At 40.9% G+C, this 18,664-nt stretch overlaps 1 pseudogene and 2 gene segments (V, D, J or C); 1 reads left to right on the top strand and 2 right to left on the bottom strand.

Annotated features, from left to right (window-relative positions):
• Positions 1 to 3,670: 3,670 nt before the first annotated feature.
• Positions 3,671 to 4,436, bottom strand: LOC125905350 (Ig kappa chain V region 3381-like). The segment is given in 2 exon segments: positions 3,671 to 4,131; positions 4,239 to 4,436. Coding segments are annotated over 2 exon segments (423 nt in total).
• A 555-nt stretch (positions 4,437 to 4,991) lies between these two features.
• On the top strand, positions 4,992 to 5,992 carry LOC125905205 (Ig kappa-b4 chain C region-like). The segment is given in 2 exon segments: positions 4,992 to 4,998; positions 5,667 to 5,992. Coding segments are annotated over 2 exon segments (333 nt in total).
• Positions 5,993 to 6,434: 442 nt separating this feature from the next.
• On the bottom strand, positions 6,435 to 16,875 carry LOC125905204 (neoverrucotoxin subunit alpha-like; annotated as a pseudogene).
• Between the last annotated feature and the right edge of the window lie 1,789 nt (positions 16,876 to 18,664).

Below are 18,664 nucleotides of genomic sequence, written 5' to 3'. Positions count from 1 at the left end.
CTCTCTCATGATGTTTCAGTGTGAACATGTTCTTGCTTGTGTTGATGGTTTCAATATCTCAAAGCAATAAAGATTTGATCAAATGTATCATATGAGTGCCGTCATGTGACTTCATTTCTTGGACATATGTTATATATTAGGAGCATTACTCAAACTAATGCACAAAAGCCACAACAGTAATGAGTCTTACTTTTCCAGACTAATTTTAATGGGTTTCAGACTGTGGATATTCTTCTACTGCAGTTCCCATGATAGATCAATCAATTTCTTTTCGTAACAATACACATGGTTAGACCATCTTAATAATAAAACCCAGCTCTCTGTCTGTCCTGGAAGAAATTTCTCCAGTTTGTGTGTTGTTAAATTCTACCTAGAAATTATTGTGCAGATTTTAATTCAAAGGTCTTAACAGTCAGAGGGTTTTTGGGATTGGAAATAAAGTCACATAACATGAATCTAGTTTGAGATTTTCCATTATATCATATTCAAATGAGACACAGTAACTTCATCAAAAGACATGATGTGAAAGAGATGAGAGTACGGTCTCTGTCTCTTGCTGTCTGACAGCAGATTCAATACTTATATAACACACATATTTGTGTAGATATAGTTACATCAAGTCTGTCACTTATCTTACTATATAATGACAAAAACTCTGTCTGTGGGTGTGTCTCTTCCATGTTTTTGTCCTCACTGATTTGGTCAGTCCATATGGAATTTGTCACAGTGGTAGAGGGTCATGGGAGGATGTGAATGAAGCAATATTACATCAATTGGCCAAAGAGGGCGCTATAGCAACCGAATGAAATTGCAAACTTTGAATGGGCATATCTCATGCCCCGTATGTCGTAGAGACATGAAACTTTGCACAGAGATGCCTCTCCTCATGAGGAACAAATTTGCCTCTAGAACTCTTGACTTGCGGTTGTATAGATTTTCCACCATTTGAATTTTTTGAAAAACACTTAAAATCGATCTCTTCCTAGGAAGTTTGACCGATCTGCATGAAACTGGGTGAACATAATCTAGGGACCAATATCTAAAGTTCCCTCTTGGCAAAAGTTGGAAAACTTACTAAAACTGAGCTTCTATAAAGCAATGAATATTGCGGAGGGCATGGCTCATCACATAAAGGTGTATAACATCTCAAGGGTTTCACCGATCACCACGCAACTTTGTAGGCATATGACCACACATAATCTGAGGGGACCCCTCCATTATTGACCCCATCAAACAAAATGGGGGCGCTAGAGAGCTAATTTCTTATCTAGGCCTAACCGCCGTATCGATTTTTACTAAACTTGGTAGATATGTAGAACAGGACGCCTCAAGGTGACTGGAGAAATTTAACTCTAATTGGCAACTGGGTGGCGCTATAACAACAGAAAAATGCTTAAACATGGCTAAAATGCGACCGATCGCTGTGGCTCCCCCTGTGACCCAATATTTGTTTTTTTTCTAATATTTGGTATGACTAAGTCATGGTATGGTATGCTGTACATAATCACGGAAACTGTCAGTGTGTCATTCTGTCTGTCCCATGTTTTTCTACTCACTGACGTGGTCAATCTATGTGAAACTGCACATAGGCATTGAGGACTGGCATAGGTAGAAGGTGACAAAGCTACCAATGGGTATGGACTAGTATCTCTTGTATTTTTATAATTCCAGATGATATGATGCTATTTTTTCATAATATATGTGTACATTTACATGGGTAGCAGTAGCTCAGTCTGTGGGGACTTGGCTTGGGAACTGGAGGATCAGATTGGAGTGGGGACTGGAAGCTGAAGAGGTGTCATTAAGCAAGGCCCCAATCCATAACTTTTTGGGGGCGCCTGTCCACCGGCAGCCCCCTCACTGTCACACCTCTCTATTAATGCATGTGTATGGGTCCTGTTTGTGCATATGTCTGTATTTCCGGCCTCTGTGTATGTGTGTGTGTGTGTGTGTGTGTGTGTGTGTATGTGTAATCTGCAAAATAACAACAGAGTGAAAAACTTGAATTTCCCAGTGAGGGACTAATAAAGGAATGCTTCATATTGGACAGATGTGTAGGTAATATTTGGGTGACTTTTGATCATAAATGTTTCTGATGCTGATATGTGTCTTTGTGTTTCCTTTTAACCCTATGGGCCCTAGGCGTTTTTGGGGTATTTTTACTGCCTTTACTTTTAAGCTCATACCACAGTCATTATAAAGGCTACATACACATGCTATGTCCTGTTTGTTTGTTTTTCAGGACAATCTGGGCTAACCAGATTTGCCATCATTTCATGTCCTTCTATGTGCCTGTATTTTATATTGATTTTTATATCAATAAAAAAAAAAAAAAATATCCGTGTTACTAAATTCTTACATCGTGTCCCCCTCAATGTATATGGTGACTACGGCCCTGTCATGCATGCATAATTAGGCTACAGTTGTCTGGGTGCGCAAAGGTGAAGTGGCTGGTCTTGTCATACAAAGTTTGATGGAGTGTCAACTGGACAATATGGAGATATTTGCATCTTGAAAGCTGGACTACAAATGTGGATAGACAGGGAGAAACACACACAAGCCTAAGACGTGGTAAAATACGATATTCCTCACTATATGAAGTGACTGATAACAAGATCTGTATAATGGGTTGTGAAGAAATTTGTCAGGTTTTTATTTTGTAGACAATTGATCTGTATTTATAGCGTGATGGGATGACAGTACAATGATGTGTATGAAGAAATTTGTCAGGTTTTTATTTTGTAGACAATTGATCTGTATTTATAGCGTGATGGGATGACAGTACAATGATGCGAGCCTGCATTCGCGAGTAATCCATCCAAGAGTAATGTGTGTGCAAAGCTGTATGAAAGCTCTATTATACAATTTTAGTGTAACTTTATCATTTTTTTTAGTTGTGAAAACATTGGACTACCGACAAGTACTTGGTCTTGTCTGGGGTCCATGTCATTGGTTCAACAGCCCATTGGTTCGACATCCCATTAGTCCGACTGTCCGCGGTGCTGAACGGCTCGCGGCGGGCGTATGGTGCTCCGCGACCAGCTTGAGGCGGAGCAGGCTCACGGCTTATGTGTTTGTCACTTTCTTTTTCATTTTAACCCACACCATGATCTTTTCCTGACCCTAACCAAGTGGTTTTTGTGCCTAAACCTAACCAGACCTTAACCACAGGGCATCATGATGATTTCGGAACGGACTTCGGAACAATGGGCAGTTCCCCTTGTCCAAAAGTTACGGTTCCGCTGTTTTCACGTGATTTCACGTGGCTTCTTGCTATGACGAACAGTCGCAAAGAAAATCAACAGAGAAGAACAGGTGTGAATTTGGACGCACTATGCATCGTACAGGCCCATAGGGTTAATAGGATAAAGTTTAAATTGCTGTGATGCAGTATGAAGCAGAGGTCAAAGGTCATGACCAAGTCTTTTCTCATTAACCGTCCAAGCTTGGCTCCTCTTGATTTATTGGAAAATCAGATGAGAGCAGGAGATTATAATGGGTTATGAATGATGGTGAGAAGCTGTGATCGAGAAATTACTTTGATTTCCACCGAGATCATTTTTTGTTGTTTCACTTGTTTTGACGAATGTTTCATTTGATGTTAAAGTAACAACAGTTAAATGTTCAGTGTGTGTGTGTCTGTGTGTGTGTGTGTGTGTGTTTTTGTGTGTGTGTGTGTGTGTGTGTGTGTGTGTGTGTCCTCAGTGAAGTGTATCAGTCTCTGCAGTAGCTTCCAGCTGCAGCAGTCAGTTCAGTTTCTGTTCAGTCTGACTGAGGGAGGTTTTTGTACGACGCTTTTTCACTGTGTGAACACGTACTGACTGTTGATGTAGTGTTCACTCTGACAGTAGTAAACTGCTGCATCTTCAGTCTGGACTCCACTGATGGTCAGAGTGAAGTCAGACTTTGATCCACTGCCTGTAAAACGACCTGGAATCCCTGATGCTCGAGTGCTGGCAAAGTATATGAGCAGTTTAGGAGTTTCTCCATCTCTCTGTTGGTACCAGGCTAAAAGGTGGTAGTTGCTCCAAACTCGAACATTCTGACTGGTCCTACATGTAATGGTGACGGAGCCTCCCACAGCAGAGCTCACTGCTCCAGGCTGAGTCACTGTGACCTGACCTCTGGACTCTGAGGATACAGAGACACAAACATAAAGCAGCATCATGGTTTTGTCAGCTTCATTTCAGAGGGACAGATGTTGATAGAGGAGAGGAGTTTGATTCTCTGGACTTTACCTGTGAAGCAGCAGCAGAGGAGAGTCCAGATGAGGACGGAGATCAAAGTCATGTTTTTGATGAGGAGGATTTCTGTGGCTTCTGTTGTCATGAAGGACAGCTGTCAGTCATCCAGTGTTCAACTCTCAGGACTATAAACTCTCCCAGAGCACTGGAGCATGGTGCTGCTGATGCAAAGTGGCTCTCTATGGAAATGCTCTGACTGACTCCAACAGGGACTTGGATTACTCTGATGATGCTGACTGTCAGTGGATCACTCACTGTACCTGAGTGTAGTTAAAAATGTCTCCATACCAATTTGATAAAGTTTTATCGACTTGATAACAAACAACCAATGATATCATTCTAATCTTATCAAGTCTAAAATCTTTTGCATTGTTTGAATCAACCGCTGGACAAAATTAACAAAAATTGCATTTAAATATAAAAAAACATATCAAAAACATGCATTCTGGAATTCTGTGGCTCTGTGTTATTGTCAGTTTTCATGATTTAGCAACATCTCACAGAGACTGATTTTGGTGGTTTGTTTGTTTGTCAGTGAGAGGTTGTACAGCGGCTCAATGAGTTTGTATCACTGTGGTGGACTTTTGGTGGTGGAACCAGACTGGATGTTGGATGTAAATTTCTTCACAAATACTAGATACCATATTGTTATGTTTTAAATTGTGATTTGTAATATTTGCAATAGATTAAAAAAACCTCTTGTTTTATTTACTTTATTATTCATGCTCTCATTTCTCCTCCTTAACCATGGAGAGTAACTCACAGTGGCTTCACAAAATTCCGTCATACTGGGATTTAAAAAGAAAGCTTGAAATATAAAGATGATAAAACTGCAAACCTGATTTCAAAATATTTTCAAGGATTATATCTAAATGTTCCTCCTAAATAATACCTGTTTTTAGAACAAATTCAGAATCAGTTGTTAAATATTGTTGAACAGAGTGAAGATAAAAGTGGGTATCACTTCATTTTGTCATCTAGTGTTTTAGATTTTGAAAACCTTTTGAACACTTTTTTTTTTTTTAATGATGACTGAAATCCACATGAAGAACATTTGATTGTAATCTGTTTAATTTCTATTTTTGGTTCTGTTTCCACTAAAGATGCCATTAATACGTAATGGTTAGTCAAGGTTTTGGATAAGAAAGAATTTTTCCAAATTCTGATATTTTCTGTCCAGTGTAGTTTGATATATTTGAGGTCATTCTGTATGATGATTGTCTCTGTGCTGATTTGCATGAGATGCTTCTTAAAGGGAAGTGAAACAATGTGTGAGTGAGTGACTGATGGAGCAGAAAAACCATCTGACAGAAACTCCTTAAAGGAGAAAATCAACTCTCACACAGTAAAGGTGTCCAAGTGTCTGATGGTTGATTGACAGCTGTGTGGTCCCTGTCCTCTAAGCTGATTGGTGTCTCCTAGGTGATGTGCGTCCCACCCTGACGGTGCTGCCCCCCTCCAGTGAGGAGCTGCAGCAGGGGAAGGCCACGCTCATGTGTCTGGCCAACAAGGGCTTCCCCTCAGACTGGAGTCTGGCCTGGAAGGTGGACGGCAGCAGCAGCAGCAGCTGGGAGGAGAGCAGGAGCCCTGGGGTGCTGGAGAAGAACGGCCTCTACAGCTGGAGCAGCACCCTGAGGCTCCCTGCAGACCAGTGGAGGAGGTTGGGATCTGTGACCTGTGAGGCCACCCAGGGCTCCCAGACTCCACACTCAGAGACACTGAGGAGAGACCAGTGTTCCCAGTCCTGACCTGACTCACTGGGACTCTTCTGCTGGTTTTACTCTGCTACTGCTCTCAGTCTGCTCTCTGCAATACTGTCACTCCCCATTCATCTCTTTCTTTCCTTCACTTACTCTCTAATTACATCTTTCATTTATGAAATTTTGTTGCCTGCTGTACTTTGCTTATTTCAACACAATAAAGAACTTTTTCATTAGATCATATTCAATCTTTTTTTCATGTGTGTTACTATAAAAGAAACTGATGTCTGAAGAGTTCCAATCAACCCAGAAAGACTGAACTCAGCTGTGGTTGAAGATTTTGAAATAGCTTATTACTGTCTTTCGAAAGGCAGCATGAGTTAATATCATGCTGTGTTTCATATTCCTGATTTTGAGAACAGCAAAATTACTAACTAGGTTTATGATGTGACCAGAATGTTTAAGAAGTGTGCAGAAAGTTTAATTAGTTTCAGTAAACAGAGTCTGAGAAGAATGAATTGCATTTAAATTATGAACTAGGATATCGTCAGCGTATTGTATCATCACAGTTTAAACATCAGCATTGTGATCTCAAAATAAAACACAACGTATGTGTTTTCATATAAACACAAGCTGATTAAAAACTCACAAAATGTATAGTTTTTGAAGACTGTCTGACGGATGTAAATCAAATGAATTTCAAATTACAATTTAATTCATTGAAACTTTTAAAGTATATGGAAATAAATAACATATTTTTTTCTCATTGAGGACAGATGAAGTTGGATCAGAATTTAAATTTAAATATATTGTTTAATGCCCAATTTGCATTCAAATTCATTGTACATGTACAATGACGATAAAGACATTCTATTCTTGTTTTGACACATTTACCATTATAGCTTACTCAAGTGGGAATTGTTTTTCCTGACTGCTTTCTATAATATGACTTCCTTGTCAGTCCATTTGTTCAGTGTGTGTGTGTGTGTGTGTGTGTGTGTGTGTGTGCAAGGGAGTGTACGTGAGTGATGATTCTCAGTAAATCATACAACAGTAATAAAGATAATGATATTAATAACAAACAGTTAGAAAATAGCATTAATGAGTCACAAAAGGTTTCATGACGATCAGACAGATGCTCATTCATTAATGTACATACCTCTACTGGGCCACACTCTTCTTTGGGAGCACTGTTGCTTCCTATTGGTCAATTGCAGAAACATTTTGGGGCGACACTTCAAGGACTTATCCACCAAGTTTGGTGATGTTTGAATGAACCCTCATTGATTTATTGTCAAATTATGCAAAAGGCTGGTGCGCTGTTTGAACTGGTGGCACCTCCTGTTGACTGATTTGAAAATAATTTTACACACATGCTGCTGCAAAAGGCATAAATGCTCTACCTATTATCTATATATACATATGAATAAATATATATATATATATATATATATACACATTTTATATACATATATATATATATATATAGAGAGAGAGAGAGAGAGAGAGAGAGATACATAGATATAGATATACAGGATTAGGCAAGCAGTGATCTCCCACGGCCCTTACGAGGGAAAATTACAGCAAAATACCACATTTGCACAGCATGTAAGGTACAGTACTGTAAGGTCATGGCGTGATAATGGGGAAGACAGAAGCCTTAGCTTTCTGCTGCAAAAAGAATGAAACGGCACCTGTTGTCTAGCTTTGGCTTTTTTTCTCATTTTGGTCAAACCATAACCTGAGAAGTACCATGGATCTTCTTTGGTACTTCCTAATTTAGGTGACTTTAAGTAGTTGGCCATCTCATTAAGATAGCTGTCACCCTTTAACATGGAGGTGAAAACAAAGCACAGAGTATCCTCCATACCTGGAGCAAGAACCTCTCTCTCCAGCTCTGACTGGTTTCGGACGATCTTTGTTCCCTTCATGGTCTCTACACAGGATATTCTCTCTCTTTATGATCTAGCCAACTTTTTCATGATTGAATGGTGACTGCTGTTGGCCATCAAAGACTTCTTCTACTGACCTCTCGTCTTCTTTACCGTCATGGATGGAGGGGAATTTCGTCGCCATGGTCTGCTGGAGGCTAGATGCATAGTGATGACAGAATTTTTGGAATGTGCTTAACTCTTCTCGATTGGTTGGGAAATCGCTACCATCCTGTCTTCCAGAGAATCGTTGCATCTGATTCCTATTTCCTTTAAATCTTCTAGAACATACTGTGTCTTCCTCACTAGTCTGATGCTGATTCCCTTTGTCAGCTCAGGAGCTTTGGCATCCAGATTCTTCAATGGCTTCAGCCAGATCTTCAGTGGAACAGCATTCTCTCCCTTTTCTCCCAGTAGCTCTGAAAGTTTCACGAAGGTCTTCACTGCATCTTCAAATGTTGTAGGGTTGCTTTTAAGAATGAAATCTCCATAGAATTTGCAGGAACCTACTGGTCAGGGCCGTCTCCTGATCATTCAGCTTGATGGAAGCTTTCCCCTCAATTTTAAATGTGGGGATCTTATTTATCACAGCTTCCATGCTGCCCTGGATGTCCTGAACCTCACTGGCTTCCAACTTCTCACTGTCAAACACAAAGAAAGCATTTGCCCCATAAAAGATGCCTGTGACTACATGCATGGCTGAATTCTGCCTGGAAACACTTATCTGGGTTTGCATGGTTTCAAGCTGATTCACTGACAACTACTCAAAGTGGGTGGTGACTCGATCTGTATCGACCTGTTACTCTGCTCTGATTCTTGAATTTCTTCGTATCATGCAGATACTTGGCAGATTCTCCAACTTCAATCAGTCCACACAGGAAACTTGCCTTCAGAGAAGCTTAAACATCCAACTAGGGATGGAAATCTCCATCCCCAGGACGATACGATATGCATCTCGATATGTGGGCTACGGTACGATACACTAACGATTCACATGAAGCATCTAATGATTCAGTACGATATGATTTATCTTCCTATCGCGATTCAATCACGATGCAATTACGATTCAAAAACAATGCAAATCTGTGCAAATTCAACTCAACTTTATTGTTCCTTCAAGAACATATAAGCAGTACCATACTTCTCATCATTAAGAGGCTTATAACAAATGAAGACAGATCTCTTAAATTAGGCTACTTAAGCATTGAGGAAGTGTTTGTCAACATAAATAAGTTGGCCTATTCACAAAAGGCACATAGGCCTAACAGTAGTGGAGCTCAGCCTACAAAGCTGTCAGGAGTCAGGACATGTCATTAACAATTTAGACTAAACAGATAAACAGTCACAAAACAGGTCTGTCATAACTACAAAAATAAAGATTAGGCCTACATAAACAACACCAGCCTCACCATTATCATAACAGCAAACTTAAGACAAATGTCTTTTTTTTAAGGTTTTTCTTCATGAATACCAGCTGATCCACATGTTCAGGGGCAAGTAAACTGCGCTGGGCTGTGACTATGTCACCTGCTGTGCTAAATACTCGCTCCAACGCTACACTTGTTGCTGGAATGGACAGATAGTGCTTTGCCAAAGCTGCAAGCAGTGGAAGATCTCCTTGATATCTCCACCACTGTAACACATCACCACTCAGATCTAGAGAAGCCCTCTCCCGATATTTCAAGATTTCCTCCTTAGCTCTCTCCGTTGTGGTCTTCAGTGGTGCTCTCGGAGTGAGGAAGCCCCCAAACATCTGGTCCAAGGCTGTTTTCTTCGCTGGAGGTTCAGGGACGTCATCTAAGGAGTGGATCAGAGGAGAAGGAATTACAAGTTGTGCAATTATGTCTGTCATTCATTTAACAGTAAATGGCATACATAAATAATAAATCAATAAATAATAAATACACAATGTCTAGGCCTAATAATTAATAAAGCCACATTCACATGATCCACAAAATACTTTATCACAGCTCCGAAATATCCTGACTAAACAAACTTGTCTCACTCTCTTCCTCTTTCTCACTCTCTTCCTCTCGGTGAGTGCTCCTGTCACGTTGTGAGCTGCCTTCAGCTGTCTGGCTGTCATTCTGGCTGTCTGTGTAACTGTCACCTGCCTGACCATAATCAGTATTCATTATTCATTAATTACTACTACAGAATTGGTATAAAACAGATTTTCTTAAACTAAACAAATGAACATCAGCATGACATGCCAGTAGAGAGAGAGAGTGAAAGAGAGAGAGCACTGAGTAGTCTAAATCTTACCTCGTCCTCTCCATCCATGTTCACCACCTCTGCAGCAATCTTCATGAAGATTGTGTCCTTGGTGGTTTCATCATCAAGGAACGCCAGGTCCTTGAAGCGTGGGTCAAGGGCTGTGGCACAGTGGAGGGTGTCTTGGATATTGGCATAGCAGCCGGAAAAGTCCTGGTTGAATCATCGTTTCATCTCTGAAATCTCAGGCAGATCACTTTCTTTTGCCTGGAAGTGCCTCTGCAGTTTCGCCTGGAGTGGAGAGATCATTGTGATGGTGGGATTCTTTTCCTCGCTGAGGAGTGTGGTTGCCACTTTCAGGGGAGTCATCAGTTTGACGACTTCTTGGATCAGTGCCATGTCGTCTTCACTCAGCCTGGCCATGTCTTCGTCCTTCTTGATTTTCCGTGAGAGCAAAGTATTGAGCACGGCAGGCTGCTGTTCCCAGAAACGTGCCAGCATGTCAAGGGAACTGTTCCATCTCGTGGGAACATCATGGATCAGCTTGTGCTTTGGCAAGTTGAGCTGGGTCTGGGTTTCACGTAGCAGTTCAGTTGCCTTTGGGCTCATGTGAAAAAATGTAACCACCTTAATGGATGGATGAATGAATGAGTGAGTGAATGAATGAAATAAACTTTGTCATTATACAGTACAGGTACATGTATAACAAGATTTGGTTGGTAGGCCTACTCTCCAAAGTACACTCACCTTTCTCAGTTTCACCAGTAGCTCCAACACCTTTTCCACATTCAGGGCTTTTTGTGAAGCCAAGTTGAGTAGGTGCGCGACGCATCTCACGTGTAGACCCACTTTTGCCAAAGCTGTAGCCAGTAGCATGTTCGAGGCGTTATCTGTGACCAAGGCTGTTTTCTTGTCTTGTAAATTCCAATATTCAATGGCTTTAGTTATTACCTTGGCGCGGGCAGAGTTTGCGCCCAGCAGAGTTTGGAAAAAAGTACTGATGCTTGGCTGTTTGTTAGCGCCGCTGGAGCTACTAGTAGCATGAGGTGAATCCGAGGCATGATCCGAGCCGGGCGAGTTGGCTAATACCAAGGGGGCTTCTTCAGCCACACTGTGTCGTCGTTTCACGTGAGTTATCAGGTTGGTCATGCTGCCTGTGTACTTTATAGCAAGACAGCATGTCTTACAAATTGCTTGGGACTTATCAAGGTTTCCGTCCTTTTTGAAAAATCCGAAGTGACGCCAAGCATTGGACTTGTGTGTATGGCTCGGTAAACTATGAATTTGTTGTTCGTCTTCTGCCATGTTTACCGGTAGCCCACTTTAACACGTTCGTTTCTTGTCGACTCTGTTGCATGGATGTTATTGTTGTTATTCTTCTTCTTCTTTTTCGGCCCGGATGTTGATATTCAGTGACTAGTGACGCGTACTACGCCTAGTGGTGAATAGGTGAATCAGAGTGTGTCCGCTTGTGAGAAACGGCTGATTGAGATAATTATGGAAGTGAATTGACTGAAAATAATCATTTAAAAAATATATATAATAAGAAGAAATCAGATTTTACCGATGCAAAGCTTTTACAAGGAGATGCATCGTGGTTTCAGCCCAGTTTATATCTGATGCACACCACTCCAACCGATGCAATGTATCATAGACCCTTGCATCGATGCACTGATTGCGCATCGGATAAAATGCCCATCACTACATCCAACAGAGAGGACTTGGAGTCAATGGTGTCAGAGGCAGAAATTTCCTATGTACAGCTGTGCTGAGACTTTCTACTTGTGTGCTCTTGCAGAGTTTTCTCATTCCACAATGTCGAACCTGCAGAAATGGAAAAACGTAAAGCATGTTGTTGTAATCCCCTCTAGACACGTTTTAAAGTATGTTAAGATTCTCTACTATGATTAAAACTTGATTCAAAACCTTTTGTTAAGTTGGCCTCTTGCTCAGACCCCTGCTTGAAAATGAATAGAGTTTATATCTGCAACTACAAGGTCTATATGAATAATCTTACTATCATAATAAGGTAAAACCTGTGAGGTGTAAGCACCAGTACAGATGTTAGTAAGTAAAAGAGTAAATGAAGAAAGAAGATTTCAATCCCCCCCCCAAACAAAAATGTCCACTTTTAGCAAACCTGAACATTACCTGTGCCAAGACTGATGCCGACAAAGTAAAGCAGAGCAAATTTAGAGAGGTTTAGGAGAGGCATGCATAGGCGCAATCTCCAGATTGGCCATTTTGGGTACATTTGTATTCTATCTGTGTCTCTCAGGTTAGTTTAAAACTCATTTTCTTTATTTTATAAGCCCACTAGATGGCACTTTTTGTTCAACAAAAGGTTGAAAGCACACTGAATTGCCATTCTTTGAGCCTCTCTCTACAAACCAAGAGTGCCATCTAGTGGGCTCATAAAATAAAGAAAATGCTTCATGAGGCTTCATTTGGCCATCACTAGTTACATGTCACTGTAGGTATCAGTTCCATCTGAACACAACTGTTTTTGGCTTTATTTATCAATCAGATGACTCCATATTATCCAGTTCAAAGAAAATGCTAACAAATGGACAAAATTACCCCTTAGTGGAAAAAAAAAAATCCTAAAGATTTTAGGTTTGAACCAGATTCAGCCACCAGATGGAGACATAGGCTGTGGAATAAAAGGCTAGGGTGGAGTTCATCCTCATTTCAGCTGAATGCATGCGCTTTCCTTGGTCATTTAAATGATTAGAGACTATGATCACTGGCTGAAATACATTTGAACTACTCCTTAAACATTGGACTACACATTACTAGTGGTATTATGCTACCAGATACAACCTTGACTACAAAAACAGCAAAGACAAGACAAAATTCATAGCTGTAAAGGTACAAAAGGAAGTTTGCTCTCGGTGTTGTTTATGTGGATAGCCTGAAATGAAAGATACTGGGAGCACTGCAATGCAGGCATGCTGTGTGTTTTGACTGTTTTTTGCCAGCACACAGTAATTTGGGGTCATGTTTGATTTTAGTGTTGTTTAGGTAGAAACGGTTATGCTTGCTAGCTAGTCGAGGTGAAAACGGTAGGCAACGTGACTATCATTAAGTTTTAAAATACCCTGGACGTGTTTGCTAATGCAAGGTCACTAAAAAATGTGGAATTTGGCTTTGCCCCGCCCAACACCACTGCTTTTTTTGTTTTTTTTAAAGATATTTTTTTATTGGGCATTTTTGCCTTTAATTGATAGGACAGCTAAGCATGAGGGGGGGAGAGGGGGAATGACATGCAGCAAGGGGCCACACGCTGGAGTTGAACCAGGGCCGCTGTGGCAACAGCCATGAGGTGCCTGCTCTATCCACTAAGCCACTGATGTCCCTCCACCACCACCACCACTGCTTGCACCAGGATGACCAGTGAATGAGCAGTGTGTGTGTGTGTGTGTGTGTGTGTGTGTGTGCGTGTGTGTGAGTGTGTGTGTGTGGGTGGCTGGGTGGGTGGGTGCTTTGTTATCACCTCCATGTGTGTTCATGTGTGTCTGTGTTTGTGGGGGTGGGGGGTGGGGAGCGGGAAATGTTGGTAGAGAGCAGTGTTGGGCGGTAACGCATTACAGTAACGCCGTTAGTTTTGGCAGTAACTAATACTCTGACGCGTTAATTTTTAAATTCAGTAACTCAATTACCATTACCAAACAGTGCATTACTCAGTTATTTTTGGCCAGGTTGTAAAACGGCGCGCAGCATGCAGTATTCCTTCACAAACTGAAGTTCCCGTTCACTAAAACATTTTAGCCCTAAACAATAAAAGATAGTCAAGTCAGATAGAGGTATATGAACAATTCTTACCAGAGCATCTTAATGAAACATGTCTCTAACCATCTCTGAAGTCACTGTTGACCTGCTGGCCTCACCACAGTGCTGTAATGTTACATTAAGTGGGAGCACTTCTGTAGATTTTTAGTCCCAGTAGCGTTATATCCAGTGACGTGATATCCATTGTTATCCCGAGGAAGCTTTTGTTGTGGACAGACAATGAGTGGGTTTACATGGACAGTTTAATTCCCGTTTCATTCGGAATGAAAGTTCATTCCTATTAAAAGTGATCTTGTAAACACCTAATTCGGAATGAAAATGGCCAATGCGATTGAAAATTCAGTCTGATATAAGGGGCTGGAATATTTCGTTTCTAATTCTGAATGAAAGAATTTCTCGCACTTGTATACACTCATTCTTCTTTAAGTTCATTCTGGTCTTTCTGCGCATGCTCTTTTCCTTGCCCTTCTGGCGCGATGACGTATATAGCGCGTATAGCAACAGGCTGAAATAGAGCAGTCGGACTCGTTGCACTAACTGGTTTCCATTCGCCACAGCACGGTCTTCTATCTCCCCTCTTCGACCTTCTGCCCCCCTTCTCCTCCTCAACAGACGAAGCATTAGCAGAACAAGATTGTTGATGTACTGCTGCTTCAAGAATATAAGTGAAACAAGCCTGAAAAAGGCACTAAGAATGGCAGCGTCAAGCATCTTGTTATCCGGAACGAGGACTACAGTGTTTTCTTCCGGTAAACGTAAACACCTAACGGTAACATTTTACAATAAGCTACACAAAATTAGAGTAGTTACGGAGGGACTAATGATGAACTATTAGTTAAAGGTCAGTTCTCCAGTAACCCCTGATCAAATAGTTACTGAGGAACTAACCATTAGTTAATGGTCAGTTCTTCAGTAACTCATGATCAAATTTCATAGAGGAGTTAATCACAACTTAATGATTAGTGAATTAGTTACTTCATCAGTACAGAATCATTAACAATAACTTGTCCATTAGTTAACCTTTTTATGTCCTAAAGTAACGTGACACATAATGAGTAGTCTTTCATTACTTCATCATCTTTACAATTAGTTCCTTAACAAAACAAAATCACAGACAGCAGGATTCTTGAGAAGAGTTTAATTCATTATTTTCAGACCACATACACATTAATATGACCATCCATGTTATTCTGTACAATGATGCCTTAGAAATAAATATGATAGTGTGTCACATCTTAGGTAGGCTAAGCTTAAAGAATTTATCATGGGGGCTGCGTGTAAAGTATTGTATACTGATCACACTGTTGTACACAGTACAGGTGTTTGAGGTGCACAAAATTTAGAGTAGTTACTATGAAACAAATTTGGAATGAATGAGGAACTAACTATTAGTTAATGGACAGTTCTTCAGTAACTCCTAATCAAATTTCAGAGGAGTAGTTACTGAGGAACTAATGAGGAACTAACTATTACTTAATTATTACCTACCCTTTATGTGTTCCCTAAAGTAAAGTGAGACATCAAAATGAGTAGGTAATGATTACTGAATCATTACCTACTCATTAGTTACCCTTTTTGTGTAAAGGTGTTGACACACCAAACCGACATCAAAGAACCAGCGGCGACGAAAGCCAACTGTTGCATCATTTACATCGCCTCATGTCGCCCTGTGTCAGTTGCATTTGAACACACTATAAAGACTACATCCGACGGCCAAGTAGCACGTATGTTCTGCGCCTGCGTGAGAGGAATTAACGCAAAAAAGAGAAGGAATGCATGAGATAAACAAAGTAGCGGAGTGAGAGAGTGGTACATAAAAATATTGCTGACAAATGTAAAAAAGTTATAAATCTAATGAGATGTCTTGTAGGTTTGGACTGGGGAGCAGATGTGGCATCCTTGAAATATATTTATGTTGCATTAATTAGATCAAGGATGGGTTATGGAAGTGTAGTATATGGTTCTGCTGCAAAAACTGTATTAGCAGTATTAGATGCGATCCAGGCTCGGGCTCTTAGGCTGTGTGTAGGGGCAACAAGAACATCACCTGTGTGTGCCTTGCTCGTCTTGAGTCACAGATTCCTCTCCTGGAAAACATTCATAGGAAACATGATGCACGTGGCATGACTAGCCATCTATACAGCCTGACTGTATGATGTCCAGAATTTACTGTTTATAGATTGAGGATGTAAACATTAACCCATAAAAAGGGAAACGTTACTGTGATCAAGCACACCAATTTGAAGCAAAGACATACCTGCTGGAGAAGCTGGATGATCTTCATCTGCAGATGACTCCCCCGAGCTTTCTTCCATTACTTCAAATTGGTCTTCAAGATGGCAAACAAAGGCAAATTGTATCAAATGAAATATGTGTACAATACATACAGGCAACAGTCAACTTTGCCCTTACAATTAATAGTTTCTTACCTTTGGGGCTGATCGAGATTTGGTCCAGACATTACCCCTTGAATTCGGCCAGTCTGCCCTGTTCACAGGCCGTCAATACCTTACTGATCTTTGCCAACTGCAAAGTCCCTTCGGGGAGGCGATAGAACTTCCTGTGTACTCTTATGTCGTGTCCCAGAAAGTCTGCCAAAAGATCTTGGTCAGTGTCATTTAGATTCAGTACTCTTGACAAAGTGGCCATTTGTTTTCTCAGCTTTGTGGATGACAGAGCTTCAGGTTTTTGGACCCCACAGTTTTTAGCCAACTCACGGATGCAGTCAGACCCCCTAAGCCTTGTTTCAAACCCTGGTCTCGCAAATAAGTAGAGGTTTTCACCCACTCCACATGAGCTTCTCTCCTCCACAAGTAGCTCCAGGGATTGCACCATTGCTGGAGAAAGGATGATGGGCACCTTCCTGCCATGCTTCCCTCGAATTTCCACACGTTCAAAATGCTGGCAGAGCATTTTCTCCATCTCCGTCAGTGCTTCACCAATATCTTCATTAAATGGGGAGTTGTCTCTGCTGAGAAATGCTTCCAAATGCATCTTTGAGACCTCGCCTTCTCGTCTTCGGTTGAAAAGGATTATCTGTGCCAGTATTACTTTAGCAAGATTGCTCCAATTCTTTGAGGTTTTCTCATCCAAAAACTGCCCATAGTATTGTTTCTGCTTGTCTGTCATGTACATGTGCATTTTTTCACATCTTCTGCTAATGGAATGAGCTTGGGTTTGTACAGTATGCAGCGGAAGAGATCATCTCATTCCAGGTAAGACTGTACATGCATCTAAACTCTTGGACAACCTGCTTTTTTTCATTGTTCTGGGATCATAGTGCTTCAGCCACCATGATGTTTGCTACTCTATGGATGCTTTGCCCTAGCTTTGTGGCTAGGGTGGGTTTTTCAAACTTGTTCCTCGTTTCATCAAATCCAGTTACTTCTTTGACACCTCAAATAACATGGTGAAAGTGTTGTGGATTGATGTGATCCTCCATCTTTTTCAGAGGGGTCACCTTCCTTTCTAGGATCAAGAGTCTCCCCAGTCCTTGCATAATTTGACGAACATTCTCATGTTGAGAGGCAGTTTCACGTTGCCTGTTGTACATCTTTTCTCCAACCTTCATGATATATTTGTCTTCTTTTACTGCATGAGCAGTTTCGTCTTGAGTCATGCCATTCACGAGGGCATACCTTCATGTTCACGTCTTTATTTACAGGTTGAGCCGCAGCACAGAGAGCCTGTCTTCTTGTTTTTCCAGGTAATGTTCTGCCAACATTTTGAGCAAGTGCGCACCGTTTTGTGTGCTTCCACAAAGACTTGTGTTTGAAGTACCCAAAGCATGCAAAACAATGCTAATAGTCCTTTGGACTGCTCTTGCCATCACTTTGTTCTTTACAAAGTACCAGTGTCCCTTTTCCTTTTGTGAGTGCTGCAATGTTGTGTGCCCAATTTCCTTGCCTGCGAAGGAGATCCAGCTGATTTCTCCTTCCTTTAGACTTCTTTGCATACATCATTGCACTAGTGACTTCCATTTTATCCCCATGTTTACGTTCCAGATGGCATGCATTTTTTGATTGCAGTTCCTGGCAGAAAATACAGTAGTTTCTCTTTTGGTGGTATTTCTGGGACCCATCTACTTTTAAAACATCAGCTACAACAAGAGAATCACCCCTCTTAACTGACCATTTTCTATTTTTCTTTCTTTTGACTGATGCAGAGTCATCAGATTCACCTTCTACTCGAGAACTTGAGCCTCTCTTGTCACTCCTTTTGTATCTTGTCTTTGTTTTGTGTCTTGATTCACCTGAATCCTCTTCTTCACTAGAACTTGAGCATCTCTTGTCACTTCTGTTGTATTGTTTCTTTGTTTTGAGTCTTGATTCAACAGAATCTTCTTCCTCGCTAGAACTTAAGCTTCTGTTGTCACTCCTCTTGTATTGTGTCCCTGTCCCTTTTGAGTCTTGGTTCATCTGAATCCTCTTCTCTGGAATGCAAGCCTGCTTCCCTGCCTCGCTTCTTTATCTTGGCTCCTCATAACCCATCTGAGCTATTTTTTGATTCTAATGAAGTCTTTGGTGTCAGTTTGTGGAGTTTTGAATCTTCTTTCACATGGTGTCACTTCTGACTACTTCGTTCTGATGATTCAGATGAACTGTCCTCTGATGATGCTGGGACATAGTCATCTTCCCTGATGTCGATGTTGGAAAGTGAACAATCGGTGTTGTACCCAAGCATTTCTTTGGTCAGCTACAATAGAACAGAGACTTTTATTTTACTTGAGAATCAGGGAAAGGGATGCAACTTCATAATACAATTATCTTCTCCAAAAATGTAC

This window comes from Epinephelus fuscoguttatus, linkage group LG17 (genome assembly GCF_011397635.1).
Source record: "Epinephelus fuscoguttatus linkage group LG17, E.fuscoguttatus.final_Chr_v1".
Lineage (NCBI taxonomy): Eukaryota > Metazoa > Chordata > Actinopteri > Perciformes > Serranidae > Epinephelus > Epinephelus fuscoguttatus.
This window is presented reverse-complemented; position numbering and strand designations above follow the sequence as displayed.